Source organism: Lepidochelys kempii, chromosome 15 (assembly GCF_965140265.1).
Source record: "Lepidochelys kempii isolate rLepKem1 chromosome 15, rLepKem1.hap2, whole genome shotgun sequence".
NCBI classification, from domain to species: Eukaryota; Metazoa; Chordata; order Testudines; family Cheloniidae; genus Lepidochelys; species Lepidochelys kempii.
Window position 1 is genome coordinate 14,382,514 of NC_133270.1, and position 22,373 is coordinate 14,404,886.

The following is a 22,373-nucleotide window of genomic DNA, read 5'->3' on the forward strand; positions in this document are numbered from 1 at the left end:
ATGTTTTAACTGTGTTTGGGAAATACTGTCTCATAAGGTGGTCTCCCAACGTCACTGTTTCATAAAACAATTTGTCTGAAAGTTGAAGTTATGATCCAAACAAGCAAAACCAAGAAGATTCAAAGTTAGGACTACAACTTTACCCTTTTTATCTCAGTTCAAAAATGGCCAACCACATTCAAGAATGAACTTAATGCTAAACAGTAGGGTCCTGGCTCAACCTATGCCTTGCTACAGCTCCTCTCTAGTGTCAATATTTGCTGAGAGAGCTCTGCCATGACACCCATGAATAAGAATACAAATGGACTGTACTTTTAGATAAACAGCAGCTACAAGAAGTGAACAGTAATGACCTTTCAGATGTCTATATCTTGGCTAACATTTTAATGAGTCACTTCTTAGCGTATGCGTAACGTGCCTCAGGTGGCACATGACCAGGACTTGTCACTGAATTTGGTCCACTGGTTGGATCATTAGCTTCCCCAGCTGACCAAATTCCATTTAAAAAAGCCACTGACCTCATTTTTAATACAACCACTACCCAAACAGAACTGGGAAACCAGGGAATGGGGATTGAGGGGTCAAGGAAGAGAGAATCCTTTAAGTGATCAAATGGAATTTAGGGACTCTGGTAGGAAAAGAAAGCATGGAAACTTTGAATCACACTGCAGTAGCGCATGGAGATCTTTCAACACTAACAGTTACATATTTGCTACTGAAGTTTTCCAAGGTTATAAATTATTAACTCCCAATCCACATAATGCCAATCTCATCAAGAAGACCCACCAACATAAACTGAGTGACTGAAGTTTCCCCTTGTTCAATCACAGCCAACATCATTTACTAAAAAGTTAGCAGTGAAGACTGCTGTATAATCCACATGCACAATTTAACACAACAAGGGTTCTTCCATCAAGAACTTGAATTTCAGGTCAGCTTCAAGGCCCCAAGATGGAGGTAAAATGAACTTTTCTCAATTCTTGGCCACATTAGCAACCCACATACAATAAAAACTAATTTTGACCCAGATGTATTCCTCTAAAACAACCTCAACAATGTTCAGTTTTCTATAAAAGCGTGCTTCGTCTTATGAGACAGTAGATGATTTCCAGCTAGAACAAAATTCTTGCTCATTAAAACAAAACTTCCCAAGTACGTACAAAATGTTCAGACAACCGAGAACACTATCAACTTGAAAAATCACTTAAATAGTCTCCGAAATATTTGCTACAACAACCAATCACTTTGTAAAATAACACAATCCAACTCCCAGCTGCTAATGAAGGTCCACTACAACATGAAGTTGTGTATGGGATAAGGGAACGAGGGGAGCAAACCACTCCTGAATGCAGTGAGGGGGCAGAAGCAGGCCAGCTACACAGTCCCCCTTCCTGGAAACGGTAGCAGAAACACAATTTACGAGCGCAACCTGCAAACAAACGTTGAGCAGCAGAGTCCTCACCTATAAGACGACACATGAACCATCCCCGTGTGCAATGCTACTCCTCCCCGCCTCCCCCCAAGTAGACCATTACAAGGACCACCACCCCCCCCCATGCATCCACTGAGGAGAAGCGTGACCCCCCCCAACCCGCTCTGGAGGCAGGGCCAGCCCGCCCCCCTGCCCTCCAACCGCCTGAGCCCCTCCCTGGCCCTCTTCTTCCACTGGTGGCCCTATTGCACCACCATGATCCTCCCGGCGCCTTGCTCCCTGCTCCAACTACGGGCCGCTCACGCGCACCTTTCCCCTCGCCCCGCGCCTGGGTCCCCCCGCGGGCCCCGCCCCCCGCCGGGCCCCTCGCGGCCCCCGTACCTGGCCGCAGCGGCTCGGTGATGCTCAGCACCAGGAGAAAGAGGAGGAGGAAGGTGCCGCTGTCCGCTTTGGGCACCATTTATCCTCCGTTCATCCTCCCCCAGCGCAGCACCATAAACCCGGGGGAAGGAGGCAGGAGGAGGAGCCGCCGCCGCCGCCGGGCCGCTCGGGCCCCCGTCCGCACCGAGCCCGCCCCCGCTGGAAGCCGGCGGCTCCCGCTGTGGCTGCGGCGGCTCGGCCTGGCGCCCCGGCCGGGAGGAGGCAGGAGACTGGCTGGCGGGGGCGGCCGGAAGGTCAGGAACAGGCTCCGTGGGCCGCTCGCCTGGCTCTAGCTCCGCTCAAGATGGCGGCGGCGGCACGCTCCCCCCACCCCCCCCACAACAAAGACCGACAGCCAATCAGCGCCGGGGGGCGGGGCTTCCGGTGGGGATCGGCCGATGCGCCGCCTGAGTACGGTGAGGCGAGCGGCTCTGGGCGCGTGGGTGGCGGCGTTGACCTGCGTGAGGGGGACCCAGGGGTTAAAAGCGGGGGGGGGGGGGGGCTGTAGGACTCTCTGTCTTCACCAGAGCTCCAGCCATTACTACCCCTGGTGGCATTGCAACAGGGGGAAGCTTAGGGGAAAGAAGTCTGCTGTGGACACAACCTAGGAGCTGACGCTAGTGTTCAGCCGTGGGGGGCTCTGTCAATTAATACTGCAAACAGGGAGAGGACTGGGGAATAGAGGGGACAGCACCATTTGCAGTATCAGTCCAGAGGCATGATTGAGACTTGCGTCCATCGAGTGCCTGTATATTATTACCTATATCCTGGCTCCCTTCATCACCTTAAGAATCCAAGATTGAGGGCTTGGCTACCCTTGCGAGTTACAGTGCGATAAAGGAGCCCCGGGCGCACGAGCTCACTCCCCGGCCGCCCTGGCAAGGCACCAAGAGTGCTCTGACTCCGCGGCTACAGCGCTGCTGGTACTCCACCTCGGCGAGAAGATTAACGCTTGTTGCGCCTTGGCTGAAACGCCCCGGCGTCAGTGTGGACGAGGTGTTGCATTACTGTGCTCTGATCAGCCTCCGGAAACGTCCCATAATCCCCTTAAGTCAAGTGGCCACTCTTCTCATTGTTTTGGAATCACTGCAGGAATGTGGATATGCCCTTTGAAAGCTCCGTTTCTGACAGCCGGCTGCTTATCTGCTCCGAGACAAAGCAACCATTACTGGGGAATCCTGTGTGTGAGAGAGAGGGGGAGGGGGTCTGCTGCTGTATAAACTTATGAGACAGCATGCTGACATGCTCTCAGCCCCCCCCCCCAAAAAACCCACTCTCTCTCCCCCCACATACACACAACACACTCCCTGTCACACCCCACCCCACCCCATTTGTAAAGCACGTTGCAGTCACTTGCATGATGGGATAGCTGCCCACAATGCACCGCTTCCAATGCCGGTGCAAGTGCGCTTGAAGCTGTCAGTATGGACAGACTGCAGTGCTTTCCCTATTGTGCTCTCTGAAGGCTGGGTTAACTCAAAGCACTCTACATCTACAAGTGTAACCCTGCCCTCAATCTACACTGAGTGCAAATCTTTGATTGGCTAGCACCAGTACTAGAGCCAACCTTGTCCTCCCCCTTATATTTTAAATGAATGGTCTTTGAAGTGGTGCGCAGATCCCGCCCCCCAAACATTTCAAATGGGATGCTTTGTACACAACAGTGTTTAAAAATTAAAAGGACAATGAAATGCAGCTATGTCAGTCCCAGGATATTAGTGAGATAGCACCTCATCTCTCTCAGGACAATGAAAGTCGCTCTAAAACTAAAAATCTGCTAATAAGACTTGTAGCTAGTAGCTATCTGATTTAAAATCAGCTGGGGAGTATGTAGTTTCTTTTTCACTATGATTTTTAATATAGGTTCTATTAGATCAGTGACTTAGTGAAGTAAGCTTTGAGGTGGTAAACAATCATTTCATAGTTAGTCCCTCAGTAACCCTTCTGTAGGTCCAAATCCAGCCCAAGTACATCGGAGTGCTGGGGAACTCCCTGGGCCCAAAAGAGGGACGTAGTCTTCTCCATCAGCCATGGAGAAGGACTCATTATTATTATTATTTGTATTGTGGTATCACCTAGTAGTCCCAATCAGGTCCCCTTTGTGCTAGGCACTATCCAAACACAACACTAAGAGCTTACAGTCTAGCTCATCTCTCTATCTAGGCATTTATGTCATGCTCATCACCATGGTATCTGAGTGCCTAGCTTTGTTACTATGTCATAGTACAAGTCATGAATGCCTAGAAAGATCTGTTGTGGTACTGGTAGCAGCAGATCCTCCAGACTAGCGCTCCAGTCTTGCCCCTCATGCAGCCAACCCGAATTTCCACCTGTGCAGCAGCATGCAGGCAATTCCTGCTAAGGTGCTATCTACGGAAGGCATTTACACTCTCTGCAAGGTCTCCCCTGCACAGTGGTTCCAGTATCCACCAAAGAGTTAAAGTTGCTGCAATACAGCGTGCTGCAGTTTACTGATCAAATATCCCCTGAATTACCTTTGTATGTAAACACTGACAATCACAAATTGCACTGAAGACACAGAGCACAGTCAGCTGTTCAGAAGCCCCCAGTGCTGGAAGAATACACATCTGAAAGCAAGGTCCCACCTTGTATGGCTTTTTTCATGCAAAAGATTGTATTTTTAAAAAATAATTGAATTCAATGAGATGTTAACTCCAGATAGGGGCCAGCTTGTGATATAGGGGCCAGCCATCACTCACAGTGAACACTACCTTACACTACAAGCCATCTGTAGCCCTTATGAAATAAACAGTGAATCACTTTGAGTAAGGGAATCACAGTCTGTCCCCATGTTAGTGATGATGAAAGGTACGAACCTGACAATCATCGAGATTTAAGTTCTTTCTAGAGAATAGAAAAGTACAGGCAGCAGCAGCAGTTCAACCTTCCTCGCCAATAATCTCAAGCCAGACTTGGTAGTAGAGAGGCCGAGGAATAGGGCACCAGGCTAGGAGTCAAGAGATCTGGTTTTTATTCTCCACTCTACCAATGACTTACCATGTGACTTTGGGCAAGTAAGCATTACCCCTCTGGGCCTCAGTTTCTCAGTCAGCAAAATGGAAACAAGAATTCCCACTTTTGTAAAGGGCTGGTTTCATGACACAATGTACATGCTAAATATTGTTATGGAAAAGGTTGGTGCTAAGGCATTCGACTAAGGTGCACCCAGATAGCGCAAGCAGGGGTCTGGTCATGGTAGGGCAATGAAGTGTTCCAGGACGGTTAGAGCAGAACACAGTTTTCCGAGGTGGATCAACAGAGATGGAAGCAGCTGTTCCTGGCTAGTGGTGACTGACCTGAGGTTTGAGGAGTTTCCTGTCCAGTCTTTATGATCACTTATGAATATGTTGAAAATAAATCAATCACAGGAAAGATACCTGACTCCACAATCCAAATTTCTCTCTCAGTGGAAACTGACTTGCTGCTACACCCTGAAATTGACTATCACTTGGCCAATTGGCAACAATATTATTACTGTCTAACCTCTCTCAGGTATTCCTAGGGAGACCATCACCATGCTGTCTGAGCTACAATATGGGAGTGAATGACTCCATGTTCTCACATGCCTCTGCTTATACTGCCAACTCCCCAAGATAATTTTTCAGCATCGCAGAAATCATGCTAATAATTATTACTGCAATCAAGTATCCAACACTGCCACGTAATGCATTAGTTTCACAGCATGTGTAGACTCAATCATTACAAAAAGCATTACATTTTAGAGCAAAATCATATAAATCAGTTTGTTTTGTCATACCTGCGGTGACAGTTCATCCCAGGTGTCAAAGCCCATCCAGGAGGGAGAAAAGAGGAAAATATACAGGAAACTAATTATGCAATTCAGAGCATCTTGGAAATTAGTAAAGCTGGTAAGGAAGGAGGCTGGAATGCCTGGTTGCAGCCATACTTCCTGCAGTATAACAAATTGCAAACCTATAAAGCTGGGAGAGGAGAGTGAGTTTTAGTTTCAGCAGGTTATTATGAATTAATTCTTTCCATTAAGATGTGTGCACATTATAAATGAGTAACCATGTGATCCTGATATAGAGAAGCAGTAACCACCTAATATTTAAGCAGAAGCTAGTTTCCCTTTTAAGCCTAATTATTCAAACTGACCCCCCACTCTGCCAAAATAAACCATTGTCTTGAAACTTTGCATGCCATGTCTCAGCCCTGCTTTGGGTTTCTCTAAGATGTTGGGGGGGGGTGGAGATCAGAAAAGGCATTTTAAAATTATAATATCTAAAAATTGACTTCAAAGTTCACTACCTGGCAGCCTGATGCTTGGGGGTTTTAAAGATGTGGCATATTTGTAAGGAAAGTAATAGCAGTTTGCAGAATAGCACAGTCCGTCCATGCAAACCCACTTTCAGCCTTAACTCCTTTCTAATGAAGCTTTCTGTGTTTGTTCTCTTTCTTCACTCCATCCTACTTCTTTGGTTTGTTACTGTCACTGCTTGCATCACATCTGTAATCATACTGCATGCTCCTTGAGGCAGGAACCCAGTGTTTGCCTTTGTTTTGCAAGATGCCTCACGCTACGGGTCCTGTCTAAAAAAAGAAAAATAACTATGCTTTTTATACAGTACCTTCCAGAACCCACACTAAGGTCATTCCTGAGCTCTGTTTCTTAACAGTTTAAATGCCTGAGGGCTTGTGTGACCTGTTGAGGATTAGTCTGTTAATAATTTGTTTAGAGTTAAGGGCCAGTGAATACAGGATTGTCTCTTTGGTTCATAAGAGCAGGTGAAATCCTGGCCCCACTGAAGTCAACAGAAGTTTTGCCATTGATTTTGATGGGGCCAGAATTTCACCTTATGTGTATACTGTTCCAATATATTTGTATACATCTATTGGAACAGAACAGTATCTTTTTATTCACCCTCTGACTCATTAAGCCTAGTTTATAAGCAATATGGGAGAGACTGATCTCAGATAGTGAACTGCTCTTAATAACATGCTACAATTTGGCAGGTAGATATAAAGTGATCAGGGAGGTTACTCCTTTTCCCAGAGTAGCTTCTGTCACCTAAGTAAGTAGAAGTCAGTAGTAACATAAACAAGTGCAAATCACTCGGTTGGTAAAAGGCTGGTTTCTGCTGGCAGGAGCTGGCCATAGCCTAACCCAAGAGACTGTTTTGCCCCCAACTGCCATTCTCAGAAACTTCTAAAACTCCAGGTTTGGCCAGCCTTTTCCAGTGCTTGGCAGCCCTTTAGGAGAAAGAGCTACCCTTAGAGATCACCCCCATTAGGTATCACTACTGAGCAAAGTATGGTTAACCCTTCCCCGGCAGTTGGACAGGCTTCCCCTTCTGCTTTCCCAAGCAGCAAGAGAGCAAATCAGTGACGTTAATGTATATCTTTATCTTGGAAGCATATAATGCTATCTATAGAGCACACGTTAGCATAAAGATATAGATACATTCCTAACTGCCATGTAGGAATGTTACAAATGGGTGCTGTACAGCCCAAAGAGAAATTTGCAAGGTGTCTTCATGGCTGCACACAGATGCATGTTGCGTTAATCAGTTATCAGGAGACTTAACTGCTTCCAAATTCAATTTGGAGGGAGCTGGAAGCCAGAGCGTTAAGTTGTTCTGATCCACTCTGTGAAGCTGGGAGCTTGAAGTCACACAAAGGATCTGCTTGCTTTCTGGGAGGTCAGAGGAATTAATAAGAAAAAACTGGTTAGTTAATCTTGAGCTCAACCTCTCCTACCTGAGACAGCTCTAGCTGAGGTGTGTAATGAAAAGAAATGCAAAGGAAGTCTCCAGCCTGATCTAAATCTCTGTGAAAGATTAATACAAGGTATTCTCCCGTCTGTCATAATTAGAGCTGGTCAGAAACCAGAATTTCCACTCTGCGGGAAATTGAAGTTTAAAACAAAATTCATTCAGAACCGGAATAAAAAGAACATTTTGAAATTTCCCATGAAACAAATTTTTGGACAAAATTCTGTTTTGGATCAATTGAAAAGTTTTTCTTTGGTAAAGTTAAAAGCGTTGTCTCTGTTTTGACCTTGTTTATTTTCCATTCTATGCATCCGATGAAGTGAGCTGTAGCTCACGAAAGCTTATGCTCTAATAAATTTGTGAGTCTCTAAGGTGCCACAAGTACTCCTTTTTATTTTATATTGTAATTTGTAATATACATTTCAAAACAAAAAGTCATTTCAAAGCAAAATGTTCTCATTATGGAACATTTCGACCTTATCAAAATGCTTCATTTCCATTTTTTTTTCCAAAACTAAATGTTGTTGAAATTGCCCCTTCCCTCAGGCTGTTTTGAAGTTTGACAAATCAACATTTTCCTATAGAAAAATGCTTATGTCCAGAAATTTCCCACCAGCTCTAGTTACAAAGTGCGAATAGTTCTGCCCTTGCTTTTATAAAACATTCGTTTTCTTGTATTATATATCTGTAGTGTGGTTATATCAGACATAAGAAAAAGGCCTAGGCTCTCACTTTGTCTGTGCTGCTTTTAAGTCCTAAGGAACAGTGATCATAGGAGGAGTGAAGCATTTTAATGTGACCATCTTTGAGGCCATCACTTTAACTTCAGAGAGGGATTATGGCGACAACCCTGAGCACGGAACATTAAACAGGGTTAATTTGATGGCAGGCTAATTAGTTCACGCTTTTTTCTGTGCCAAGCAAAGTATTGTGTAAGATCATAGTCCAGCGTATATCAGAGGCAGTTGATAGCGTTCTCAGAAAAGAGCAAGCAGGTTTTCGGAAAGGGCGTGGATGCACAGACCAGTTCTTCACTCTACAAAAGGTAATAGAACAATGCTTAGAATGGCAATGGTAATTCTACATAAATTTCATAGACTTTGAGAAAGCTTTTGATAGTATTTACAGGACCGGCCTATGGCGCTTTCTGCGGGCATATGGAATTCCTTTCCATATAATCAACGTCATCAAAAGCTTCTATTTCAGCTTTACATGCAGTGTTGATCACAGGGAGCTCAGTTTTGAAGTTAAAACAGGAATACATCGGGGTATGTCATGTCTGCAATCCTCTTCAACATTGCCATTGACTGGGTAATGTGGTGTACAAGAGAAGACATGCCAAGAGGCATTAAATGGACTCTCTTCTCATCCCTTGAAGACCTGGACTTCGCAGATGATGTCGCTCTCCTATCACATATCCAACACCATATACAAGAAAAACAACTCAACTCAACGCATCCAGCAACCAAACTGGACTGAAAATCAACCACAATAAGACCGATATCATGATCTTTAATATTGCCTCACCATCACCACGGATAGAGGATTATGTTCTCACCAATATAGAAATATTCACATACTTGGGCAGCACCATCAGCCAAGACGGTGAAAGAAGCCAGGACATCCAGAACAAAATCAATAAAGCCAGGAACAGCTTCAGGAACTTAAATACAGTCTGGAAATCATCAAAATACAACACCAAAACCAAAATCAAGATTTATCAGAGCTGCGAACTTTCAACACTACTTTATAGTTCAGAATGCTGGGGAATGAGAAAGTATGACATGTCCAAACTGTCTTCATTCCATACAACCTGCCTCAGAAAAATCCTCTGTATCTTTTGACCCAGAACAATCTCAAACCAAGATCTATTGACACGGTGCAACCAAGAGAATCTGAGCACTGTCATTGCCAGGAGGCGTTGGAGATGGATCGGTCATGTGCTTCGGATGGAAACTGATTCCATCACCAGAGTAGCAATAAGATGGACACCTGAAGACAAGCGAAAATGAGACCACCCGAAAACAGCATGGCGAAGAGCTGTGGAAGCTGAGCTGGAAAACCTGGGGCACAGTTGGGGAACCATTGAAAGACTTGCCAGAAACAGACAGGAGTGGAGGAGCTTCAACGCTGCCCTAAACGCCAGAGGCGTAATAGGAACATGATGGTGATGATGATGAATTATAGTTCACCTCTAAAAGTAAGACACCGCTTCCTTTTGATAGCTGGCTTTTGGGTCTGCTGCTGGGATTTTTAGGGCTCCACATGGACATGTTTACAAGACTTGTATCCAAAGCACATCCTGAAACACATCTTGTTGCAAATTCTGTAGGCCAGCTCTGAGGAATAGCTAACCTCTTTAGGAATGCGGCAGTGGGTCTGGATTTTTAGCCATGACCTGAAGGTATGGAGTTCAGGGTTTACGGCACCAGACTGGAAGTCAAAAGATCTGGGTTCTTTTCTGCTCTCTGCTTCTTGACTTTGGACCTCAGTTTCTCAATCAGACAAATGGGACAATACCACCTGCCTTTGTAAAGGGCTGGTTTCATGGTTTCTGCCCGCAACACGTACTAGTCTCACAACCACCTAAACTCCCTGAAGTTTCCCCACAGTGTTCTGGGTTTGGCCAACTTTTTCCAGTGCTGGGCACCCCCAGCCACACATAACTGTTGTCTGTAACAAATACCTGTGATGGAGTTCCCAATATACATACTGAAGTTTTATTGCTTATGTGATTGGATCATGAACAGCACGGAATGAGCATTGCCTTATCTTTCCCCTTACATAACCTCTCCTTCTTATGTACAAACCTGGCATCAGTACAGCTATCCACCCCAAGGATAGTACTTTAGACCAAATGAAAGGATGGGGAGAGCGTTAGGCTAGAAAATTCAAGTGTGTTGAGGCTGCAATAGAGGCACAGAGTAGCAGGCTCAGAAGCAGGGATAAATAATACCTAAGTACTAGGCTGAGCAAATAAGTGGAATGAAGCGATTTTAGTTTCAAAACCAAACAGGAGATCTTTTTAAACCAACCTCTTTCCCCTTGTAAGATAGAACAATCCTCTATAAAGGGGTTCCAGAACACGAGGTGATGTCTTTTTTCGTTGATGTATGAAATTTTATCATCCCTGTGATTGGCTTTCGCTTTATAATGCCACTGAATTATACAGTCAGTCACCACTCATGACAGCTTTGCTTTATGACCTCACCTGCTGACATCATCTATTAAACAATGCCAAGCGGTTTCAGATCAGTAACCTCCAAAGGACTCAGACACCAGAGTCAACCATCATGCAGTGCAAAGGAATACACTGCTAGCTTATGTACAGATGAGTTGTAGGTTTCACCTTCCGAGGCACTTGTTGCTTCTGGCACCATGGATGATGCTGCAGTCCTTAAGAGGAAAGGTTACATCATGGGGAGCAATTTAGGAGAGAGCTCTTTTGCCAAAGTGAAATGCGCCTACTCTGAGCGCCTGAAATTCCACGTGGCAGTGAAGATTACGGACAGGAAAAATGTTCCTCCTGAGTTCTTGGAAAAATTTCTCCCCAGGGAATTGGAGATATTGGCAACAGTGAGCCACTGTTCTATCATCAAGATCTATGAGATCTTTGAGACGTCTGGCAAAGTCTACATAGTCATGGAGCTCGGTGTTCGAGGAGACTTACTGGAGTTCATCAAGAGAAACAGAGGTCTGCCTGAAGAAGTAGCTCGCAAGATGTTTCGCCAGCTGTCTTGCGCCGTCAAGTACTGCCACGATTTGGACGTGGTCCACAGGGACCTGAAATGTGACAACATCCTCCTGGATAAAGACATGAACATCAAACTGTCTGACTTCGGCTTTTCCAAACGGTGCTTCCAGGATGAGAATGGGAAAGTGATCCTCAGTCAGACCTTCTGTGGTTCTGCTGCTTATGCTGCTCCTGAAGTGATAGAAGGCATTCCTTATCAGCCCAAAGTTTATGACATATGGAGTCTGGGCGTCATTCTGTATGTGATGGTCAGTGGATACATGCCATACGATGACTCCAATGTGAAGAGAATGCTCCGCTTTCAGAAGGAACACCGAGTGATCTTCCCTGAGTCTTTGACACATGAATGCAAAGATCTTATTTTCCGTATGCTGCAGCCCGATGTGTCTCACCGGCTACGAATCGAAGATGTTTTGAACCATGCTTGGGTGCAGGGGAAGCGCCAGAAGCCACACACCATGCTTGAATAATCAATCAATAAACCACGAAGCACAAACAAAGGGGAAGGCATATCTGTTTCGAGAGGCTGTCACACCGCAGAGTGCTGTAACTGCTGCTGTGATCCATGGTTTCCTTTGCTCAATGTGCCCAGTCATTCTCCTGGTGAGATTTCTATCCACTTTCATATTTGGAAACAAATTCAGTTGCAGCCAGCTGCTGTGTGGAAGCTGTTATTTCCTTTATTTGCCTTGCTGCTGAGGTCAACATGAATGACAACTTCTCAAGGCACACAGATTTTTAGCAGTAGCTGGGGTTACCTGTTCTCCCTCCAGTGAGCCAGACAGCAATTTTAGCCTCTGCCCATCCCACTGTTATCTGATTTATTCAGGGTGTCATAAACATGCATTGGTGCTTTACTGGCAGAGGCTCTGTGCTGCCCCAAATAGCTGCTTACAAGTTAAGGTTGACACAGTATGATGAGAGATGTGGGCACACCAGGAAAGTAGGAAGGAGCCTCCCATAGTGACCCCCCCAGGACTATTGCGGGACAGCACGTGTCAGCAGGAGAGCGGGCTTGGTTAGTGATTCCAGGGGCACATGGTAGAAAGGCCAGGAAGCTCCTCAGAGTAGCTCTTTGCCTTTCTCAGCCTCCAAATAGTGTTTCTTCCTGCTTCTCCTCCTAATCATCCTCAAACAGAACCCTCTGCCAATCAGAGAGGGGCTCAGGATCTGAACCCAGGGCGGGGGGAATTTGTTCCTTTGTTGCTGGTATCTACTAATGAAGAAGGTAATTTGTAGTCAGCCTGACCAGAAGTCATGGGAGCTGCTGGCTTCTAAGTCCCTGTTCTCACTCCAACTTTGAACTAAGTTTGTGATCACTTAGTGCCACGGTTGATGTCACAGTTCAGAGCTACTGCACCTGGTTTTCCCCTCCATGGTCCTTCTTCTCAGCCATCACCTCTCTGGGCAGAGACCCATGTCTCTCTCCCACATGACCAGAGTTCATCCAGGCTTCAGAGTTCACTTCCTACACTGCGATACTCCCAGCAAGCCAGAGTGCCTAAACAGGCCAGCATCTGCTCTTTGCTCTCTCTCTTCAGAGCCTATACACAGCGTAATTGCCCACAGTTATAAGTTACCATACAGCTCTTTCTAAGCAAGCACATTTATTCATTACAGAGAAAACATACTAAAACAATAAAAGAACCTACACGCATGCTAATAAGCTTACCAGAGGTCACCCCCCCACACACTCCAGTAGGGGCTCTGGTAGGAGTCAGTCCTTCAAATCACTTACACCAAGAGATTTTTCTGTAGTTACAAGTTCATAGCAGCTTTCCACCCGCCCCGAAGCTCAGTTTTTCCTTTAGACAGCTTGGGCCTTTGATCTTGAGACTCCGGGAACTGCTAATCAGTAGACAATGGTCCTCTCCTCAGAGCGTAGCTTCAAAAGGCTCAATTTTGTCATAACTGGAGGTGGAAATTTGCATTCACCTCCCCCTAGATACTCCCTAGGAAAAACCACTTGACACTGTTTGTCCAAAAGTCACATTGTGCCACAATAATACATACACCATTCATTTACTGAAATAGATCCAAAGATATGTAAAACTTAATTCAATAAGGTTTTTTAAGGATTTTGCAGGAACTTGCCATATCTGTCACAGCTGGCTCTACACAGGTTTTGTGTCACGCCCAGTATGGTGAAAGTTGTTAGTAGCTATGCCAGCTAGGAGTGTTTTGCCCCTGCCGGTGCCGAAGCTGACATCAGTGTCTTCTTGGAACCAGTTCAGTACAGGATGTTTAGTTTTGTTGCAGTATGGACAGAATCCCCCAATCAGGTTTGTGTTGTAAATTTGGTCAGTGTTCCTTCATTCCCAGCTGTATGAAATGGGACATCCCACAGTGCATTGCTGCACATGGTGCTGATTCCGTTGGGTTTGTGTCCTACAGGCGTTCTCTCCCCTGCTGAGGCACTATGGGATAGCAGTCCGAATTTTCCTAGAGTGCACTATTAAAAATACTACTAGGCAGCACGGAAGGTGAGGAAAGACACACAAATTCAGCTGTGATGGCAGGAAAGCTAGCATTTGACACAATATGCACCACACAAGTTGTAACTGGTCAAGGGGGTTGTACCACTCACCTGTTACAAAATCATGGGGAAGAGATGTACAGACCGGAGTTATATAGCTTTCCATCGGTCTCATTCCCTTCCTCATGAGGCATGGTTTGCTCAGGACTCTGCCTCCGGCTGATAGGTTGCAACCTTTGAATATCATGGTGTATTGGGAGGCAGAAAGGTCCCCTGACTGTTGGGCAGGGACTCAGGAGACCTAGGTTCTATTCCCATCACTGCCACCTATTCATTGTGTGGCCTTGGGAGAATTTCAAGACCAGTTGCCCTCCTTTGTAACCCACAGAGGGATCCAGGCATGAAAAAGGCCACAAAAGGGAATAAGGAATAAAAAAAGTGACTTCTCTTTTACGGAACAAGAGGTTTGTATTAATCATATATAAATAAAACCAGCATCTTGCTACCAAGCTATACAGCATGCATTACAGTAAACCAAGGAAAGAGAAAGGGCCAAATCCTGAGCAATGGGACTCTGGGTGTAGGTAAAGCCACCAAGATTTGGCCCTAAGTGACTATTAATCAGTGATGTAAATGCTGTGCCTTGGGAGCTCAGTACATTAAGGGTATGTCTACACTGCACACGAAGTCTGATTCAGGTTTGAGCCCAAGTCCCGCTTCCATCTATACACAGATCAGTCTGACTCAGTCCAGCAAGCACTCAGGACCTGGGTCCTAGGACCCTGCTAGGGGGGTTGGGTCAGAGTCCGAGGCCCACTGTGACTCAGGTCTAAACCCTGTCATTTTGCAGTGTGAACACAGTGGCCCAAAGCCCACCCCCTAGTCAGAAAGTCTGTGTAGCGCAGCAAGACCCAGGTCCAGCAATTGTAAGCCAAGGCTTATAGTGAAGTGTGGACACTTAAGCCTGGAAACACTGAGTCCACAAGCCCAGGATCCACAGACCCACATTTACAATGCAGTGAGGTATTCCTTAAGGGGGCACTTAGACTGCCGCCAGAACTGGAGCCACAACATCAGAGGGGAGTCAACCAAGAGGGTGATACCCATGGAGAACAAAGTGGAGAAGAAGACCCAAAAGGCAGCCACTGCTAGAAAAGCAGGGAAAGAGGCGGCTGCTCCCGGGAGGAGGGAGGAATGTGTCAATTTCTTTGTAACTTGCTCACTTATAATAAACAGTGTGAAAGAAAAGCAATCATCACTCTCTGTTGACAATATGCATTTTTTTCTCCTGATATTTTGGCAAAGAGCCATGATGGCAAAGAGCTCCTGTGCAGCTGGACAGAAGACAGAGTAGGGCAGACGCTTGCAGAGGGACAGGATAAAGGCCTGAAGAAGCCATTGATTTACTTTCAGATTTTAAAAAATGTTCTTTTCTGAACCTAGTGAAGCAACACGACTGAACCACCAAATATTAGTAAACAGCATTTTGCTGGGAATGCGTTCCTGGAAGATATCTTGAGTATATGGGTCATGTATCAGTGTGCAGCTTGTGTCAACAGTAGAGGCGGGAGGAGTCTAGTCTGGCTATATCCTTCCCAAGGCATTCTTTGTCAATACTTCACACTTGGCGCAATCTGGTCCATTGCAAAGACAAACTGATTTTGCTGAAATATTTTTACAAGGCCCAGTGATATGTCACCTCTGGCAGGGATGATTTAGCAAAGTCCACCTGAGGCAAGAAAATCATCCCCACTTCCCTGTAATCTAGTGATGGATTTTTTTAACATGAGCCTCCCTGCAGTGTGCTGCTGCTAAAATATTTATCTTCGTTAATGACAATGGTCTCAAAAGCCCTGGCTTTGACATTTTACCTTAGTGCACAAGGGTTTGTGCTGTCTAATAAATACACGCCATAGACTTTGTGTGCACCGTGCATTCAGTGGACTCTGCATTCCCCCCAAGTCACTGTAGTTTAAGATCAAGTCACTCATTGCTGGCCCCATTTAGTGTCTGATGTAATTCTTAGGGGGCTGGAGCGCCAAGATAGTTTCAAACATTTGTTATAAGCTACGTTAATTGGCCAGTTTAATATAATGCCGGATTCTGCATCCACAACCAAGCCACGTATTGCAGACGGGGCTTTTACCCATTCATAAAACTGGGTGTACTGTCACTAGTGTAAAGATTTCATTATTCCAGCGTGCCAGAAAATGATCATCTTTCTAATTATTTTATATCAGAATCCAAATACATATTTTAGCAATGTCAGAATTAAGATAAAATACATGCATTAAGCTTATGAAACAAGCAGCAAATGTTGTGCAGACATTGTATACACACTCTGTAGCTAGCTAACAATGCCCAGAAAAACTGTCAGTCAGTGCAAGCATTTAATTTAAATATTGGCCACTCTAAGTTTTACAAGTTCTTGGCCTCCCTTTTCAGCTGTTACTGTTTTGTAGTTCTTGCCCAATTGTGCGTTGTTTTCACCGTTTATACATTTTAGGCTGGTCTTGCTGTGTAATGTATGAAAGGTTCGTAAGTGAATGATCAAAGTCTTCCTTGAACTATGATGTAAATGACTGTAAAGTATTCGTGTGTGCTTGACTCATGATATCAAAGCAAATGTGACACGTCTCTGTGGTAAAGTATTGCATGCAGGTGTGCATGTGTAAGATACTTTAGATAGATAATTAATTTTTTTAGCATACACCTTTTCCTGTGTAGGCCTAGACAAGCAAACTTTTTGGCCCGAGGGCCACATTGGGGTTGCAAAACTGTATGGAGGGCCAGGTAGGAAAGGCTGTGCCTCCCCAAACAGCCTGCCCCCCGCCCCCTATCTGCCCCCTCCCACTTCCTGCCCCCTAACTGTCCCCCTCAGAACCCCTGACCCATCCAACCCCCGTCCCCCCTCCGCTCCTTGTCCCCTGACCGCCCCCCCAGAATCTCCTGCCCCTAACCGCCCCCCGGGACCTCACCCCCTATCCAATCACCCCCTTCTCCCTGTCCCCTGACCCCTATCCACACCCCACCCCCTGACAGGCCCCCTGGGACTCCCTCGCCTATCCAACCGTACCCCACTCCCTTACCATGCCGCTCACAGCAGCAAGAGCTCGCAGCCCCGCTGCCAAGCCGGAGCCAACCCCATCGCCACGCTGCCCGGCAGGAGCGGCAGGCCACAAGGGGCCCTGTGAAGCTAATTTGCTCAGGCTCCGGCTTCAACCCTGGGTGGCGGGGCTTGGAACCCCAGGCTTCAGCCCCGTGCAGTGGGGCTTCAGCTTTCTGCCCCTGGGCCACAGCAAGTCTAATGCCAGCCTTGCTTGGCAGACCCCCTGAAACCTGCTCGGGGGCCCCCAGTGGGCCCCAGACCCCTAGTTGAGATCCACTGGTCTTGAAGGCAAGATCCAAGGAAGGCTAGGGAGAATACTAAACCATCCCCTAAACTGATCAGGGAGAGTCAACCAGTGGACATGAACAAAAATGAATCACTTGACTAGAAAAGAGGTGTGGGGGGAAGCAGGGGAAGAGAGCGAGAGAAGCAGAGCTCAAACTAGGGGACACATAGGAGCCAGATGTGGAGTGAGAACAGGAAAGTTCAGCTCAGAAGGCCAAACAGGGACATGGCTGATCTCATGCTATAAGATTCATTGGTCTCTACATAACCTGTACAATTTGCCTCTCCAGCAAGGTTGAGTGTAACCTTCGACACAGACATGGCTTTGCAATTTACACTTATTTACTCCCTCTCCATTCTTCCTGTTGAACTAACATACTGTATTTAAGCTAAATCAGAGTTGGCGAGGGTTTGGGGAGTTATTGCTGCCATCTATTCCGAGGGGAAGTAAATGATCCTTCAGCCTATAGAGGAGGAGACCAGAATTGGGCATCTAGATCTAATTCCAGCTTGGAGTCTCAGTCAAGGGGTCCTTTCCTAGAAACTAATGTTAGCAAATCTGGCTGCAGTCAGACCAGAGCATGTCCAAAGTCCAATGACTGTGGATCAGAGTTTGAAATGAAAAGGTAACAGACCCCGGAAAGGTCTTTAAAATACCAAGAAAGAAGTGTTTAAAAATGACCCGCTCTCAAAAATCAACTGATCAATTTCCTTTGCAAACTTTCACAGAAAAATTCAGCCATCCTGTGGAATTAATTACAAAATATTTCAAACCACATCTTCCTTTCTGAGCTAAGTAATCAGAGGAGTGAAAAATCAAGCTTTTAATGGAGCCATGTTTCAACCTAAATCCTGTTTACAATCTAAATTATGAAACCTCTCTCAAGCAACTCTATAACGGTGCTTTGCACTTTTATAGCATAGTCCCTAATATCAGAGGATCTCAACCCTCATGACAAACATCATAGTAGTTTGGCCTCAACAACCTCCTCATACAGGAAAGTACTGTCATCAACAAGGAAGGATGGTCCAGTGGCTAAAGCGCTAGCCTTGGACACAGGAACCTGGGCTGACGAACTTCTTGTGTGACTTTGTGCAAGTCACTAAGGAAAAGGCTTGTGCAAGTCACACAGAGGCTATCTATAAAATAGGGATAACAGCACTTCCCTACCTCACAAGGGTGTTTGTGAGTGGGGAAAATACATGAAAAGATTGGGAGGCACTCAGTTATGATGGTCCCAGGTGATGGGGGCCATAGTAGATGGATTTCTACATAGATTTTACAGAGGAGGAAAATGAGGCAGGGAGAGATTAATGAATTTGCTCAAAGTCACAAAAAAAGTCTAGAGTTAGAGCAATGCCTCTCACTCCTGCACTTCCACCACAAGAATTATAAACCGGGGCCTGACACATGAGGCTACAAACACTGTTTTTACAAGACCTGGATTCAAATACCGGTAAGATTCCATGTTCCATCCATGACCGTTGCTCAAGTCGGGACTGCATCACCTGGTCTGGATGTTTACACAGAGCAGCCGTAAACATTAGAAATAATTCTCTTGGACTTCCCATTTTTACTGGCAATATTGATCACATTCCATGCAAAGAAGCTTTATCCAGTCCCACATCTCCTCCTGGATCTCCTGTCACTATCAAAACGCGGACATGGCCAAATCTGAACACCTTATTTTTCCTTCCAAATACACAGCTTTCCCTTCATTCTCTGTCCTGGATAACACCACCCCCTTCTCCTCTTGTCCACTCAGGCTCATAACATAAGGACCCTCTTTGATTTTTCCCTCTCCTTTGCCCCTTATATCTATACTGTATCCAAATCTTGCCTCTTCTTCCTCCATAAAATATCAAGGATTCAACCTTTTTCTGTGTCTCCATACAGCTAAAAATCTCTTCCAGGCCTGCTTATCTCCCTTCCCTGTCCAGCTAGTTTTGTGGGCAATAAGTCATATTTTATACATTCAGTCACCACCAATATCAGCTCTGCTTTATGACGTCATATGCCCACATCACATATAAAACAATGCTAAGGGTTCTACATCATCCAACTAAAGAGACCTAGGGTATCTCAGATGACCACCATGGAATGGACAAGAACAAGCTGTTTGCGTGTGTGATGCACAGTCAATTTCAGTTTACAAATCACTTGTTGCCTCTGGCACCATGGATGATGCTGCAATCCTTAAAAAGAGAGGCTATGTCTTGGGAATCAATCTGGGAGAAGGGTCATACGCTAAAGTGAAATCTGCCTACTCTGATAGACTGAAATTCAACGTGGCTGTGAAGATAATCAACAAGAAAAAAGCTCCTCATGACTTCCTGGAAAGATTTCTCCCCAGGGAAATAGAGATTCTGGCCAAAGTGAATCACCGTGCAATTGTCAAGACCTTTGAGATTTTTGAGACATCTGATGGCAAAGTCTACATCGTGATGGAGCTTGGCGTACAAGGAGACTTGCTGGAGTTCATCAAGAGCAGAGGGGCCATCTCTGAGGATGTAGCTCGCAAGATGTTTCGCCAGCTGTCTTCTGCCATCAAGTACTGCCACGATTTGGATGTAGTCCACAGGGATTTGAAATGTGAGAACCTCCTTCTAGACAAAGACTTTAATATCAAACTGTCAGACTTTGGCTTTTCCAGACGACTGACTCGAGATGAAAATGGCAAAGTTATTCTCAGTAAAACCTTCTGTGGTTCTGCTGCGTATGCAGCCCCTGAAGTGTTACAGGGCATTCCCTATGAGCCTAAGATTTATGACATATGGAGTCTGGGTGTCATTCTGTTTATAATGGTCTGTGGATCAATGCCTTATGACGACTCAAACATTGGAAAAATGCTAAAGATTCAGAAAGAACACAGAGTGCACTTTTCCAACTCCAAAAGCTTGACAGTTGAATGCAAAGATCTTATTTACCGCATGCTGCAGCCAGACGTGGCTCGGAGGTTGCACATAGAGGAAGTTTTTAATCACAAGTGGCTGCAGACTCCAAAACCCAGAGTTCCTTTGGCAACTTCATTTGTAAAAGAGGGAGAGTGTTCTCAGAAGCTCAGAGAGTTGAAGTCAGAGCACAGACAGGAAATAGAACGCGTGGGGGAATCTAAGGCAGATCGACCAGATTACAAAACTGAGTTTAAAGTAGTGCCCAGATTGGAAGCAGTAGCGGAAGCAGAGGATGCCATTCCCGAGGAAGAGCAAGCAGAAGTTAATGATGTTACAGATCACATGCAAAAAATAGGTATCAAAAATGGTGATGATTAAAGGATAGCCAAGTATTTTATCTAGCCCCCAAAAGACTAATTGACAAGACTATGAAGTGAGGAGTATGAAAAGGGACCAAAGCAGAAAGATGTAAAAAACAATTTTATGAATTCTTTTAGATCTCTATATTGGTAGCAACATAGCTGAACAATCCATCAATAAATCACTTACATTCATAATAAAACTGTAAATGTAACCAAAGGAGTATTTTTTTCTCCTAGTCAGATCTGGCTGCAGAATGGTATAGACGCTGCCACAATACCTGGCTTCTTTTGCTACGTGTCTCCTGTCACTGTGAAGCTGTTATGAGATCTGTCATCATTTTGATGTTTGGGAACTCACTGAGTTGTAGCCAGCCTCTGACAGCCTGTTTCCTAAAAGAGTGGAATAAAAAGCTATTGTCTCCTTCCATTAATCGTATCTTTGAGCTGGTTCTCAGTGCCAATTCCTTAAGTCATCTGAAAATGCATAGTTGAACTTGGAAAGACCTCATGCTTCTAAGCAGGTCATCATGGCCAGTTCTGCCCATACGGGTGAATTCAGGCTTGACAAGACCTAGGTCCACCAAAACACTATGGGGCTGCAACTGTGTTTATGTGGCTTCTATGCAGGCAGGAGCTTAAAGGTACATTTTGACACACACTTGCATATCTCTACTATAGCTACATGAACGCTGTGGGGTTTCATTTTTGATGGGGTCCATCAAATCAGCTCTGTTGTTTCGTTCACAGGGGGTTGGAGGTAAAACACCCCCTGCGTGCTCTGATGGAGGCTTGGCTTTGCAAAGACAAACTTCCATCTGAATAGCCACTCCCTCCCAAGCTCTGGAATGGCACCTCGAGGGCACCTCTTTTCTCCCACCTCTTTCTGTACTGTAGGCTCCCCTCCTGCAGTTTGCACCATGGTGAAATGTAGGGGGAAAAAACCAAGATTGAATTCTGCAATTTACAAAACAATTGCACGGGAGTTTCCCTTTGGGCTGAAGAATCAAAGGTTGCCTTTGGTCAAGATGGACAACAGCACAAGTAGCTGCAGCCTCCCTACCCCAACTCTGCCTATACTGACAGCCCTGATTGTTGCACCAGGTCTATAGAACCAGCCAAGAGATTTTTATTGATTGATTTTTGCATCATTCCCATGTTCATTTGGTCCTGAACGTCGGCCTCCTAGTTGGAATTATTCTGCCATGTTTCCTAGTTCTGTGCAAAGCTGTTCCCATGTAAAGTTGTCCCATTTAGCTTGCATGTAAGGATGCAGCAAGTCTTGCTTCAGACAGGATCTCACACTAGCCTAATTATTTTAATGTAATGCCACCTGAGGGGTTTCCTGGTAAAGTGGGTTAATGCTCTAGTCTCATCTCTGGGGACCCAGATGCCCAGCCTGATTAAGGCAAGTGTAAAGAAGTCGGATGGATTTACTGTAGGTTTTACTATCCACCCCACCAAAGCATTCATACAAGGTCTTCTAGTACTAGTTCCCCTTTAAACATTTCAGCTGGAAGTACTGCATGCTGTGGACGTGGTTTTGTAGACATTGGAACTAGAGTTCCAAGCACGTATTAAAAAGGGCTGACGGAGGCCCAGAGGGATGTCTCTGAGAAAAGCAATGCAGGTGAAACCAGGATAACATACTGCACTAGATCGCTGCCTCTCTTTCATAAGAATGAAGAACTCCCCCAAGCCATTAAAAAGAGAGAGTGGTGAGGAGGAGATGGAAGGCAAGTTAGAGCCACTGATGCCATTCCAATGTCCAGAAAGGCACGTTAGAGATGGCAGTGATGTGCGTTCAGACTCCAGCACATACGCCCATTACTGCTCTGTCTCTCTCTATCCTCTATGGATCTTAGACGTTTTTTCTATTCTTGACAAACT

The 22,373-nt window shown here is 45.4% G+C and overlaps 3 protein-coding genes across 6 annotated transcripts in view; 2 read left to right on the forward strand and 1 right to left on the reverse strand.

Annotated features, from left to right (window-relative positions):
- The window catches only part of DGCR2 (DiGeorge syndrome critical region gene 2), a 66,719-nt gene extending 64,522 nt beyond the window's left edge, over positions 1–2,197 (reverse strand). For all 4 annotated transcript variants that reach the window (XM_073312904.1, XM_073312903.1, XM_073312901.1 and 1 more), the window contains exon 1: positions 1,814–2,197. In XM_073312904.1, the coding sequence (XP_073169005.1) occupies positions 1,814–1,892 (79 nt within the window). In that variant the 5' untranslated portion in view covers positions 1,893–2,197. The remainder of the gene's footprint in view (positions 1–1,813) is intronic.
- An 8,583-nt stretch (positions 2,198–10,780) lies between these two features.
- On the forward strand, positions 10,781–11,847 carry LOC140898652 (testis-specific serine/threonine-protein kinase 1-like). The gene has a single exon (XM_073312789.1). The coding sequence runs from the start codon at positions 10,984–10,986 to the stop codon at positions 11,827–11,829; it is 846 nt and encodes a 281-aa protein (XP_073168890.1). The 5' UTR covers positions 10,781–10,983; the 3' UTR covers positions 11,830–11,847.
- Positions 11,848–19,271: 7,424 nt separating this feature from the next.
- On the forward strand, positions 19,272–20,582 carry LOC140898609 (testis-specific serine/threonine-protein kinase 2-like). The gene has a single exon (XM_073312660.1). The coding sequence runs from the start codon at positions 19,408–19,410 to the stop codon at positions 20,500–20,502; it is 1,095 nt and encodes a 364-aa protein (XP_073168761.1). The 5' UTR covers positions 19,272–19,407; the 3' UTR covers positions 20,503–20,582.
- Positions 20,583–22,373: the final 1,791 nt, after the last annotated feature.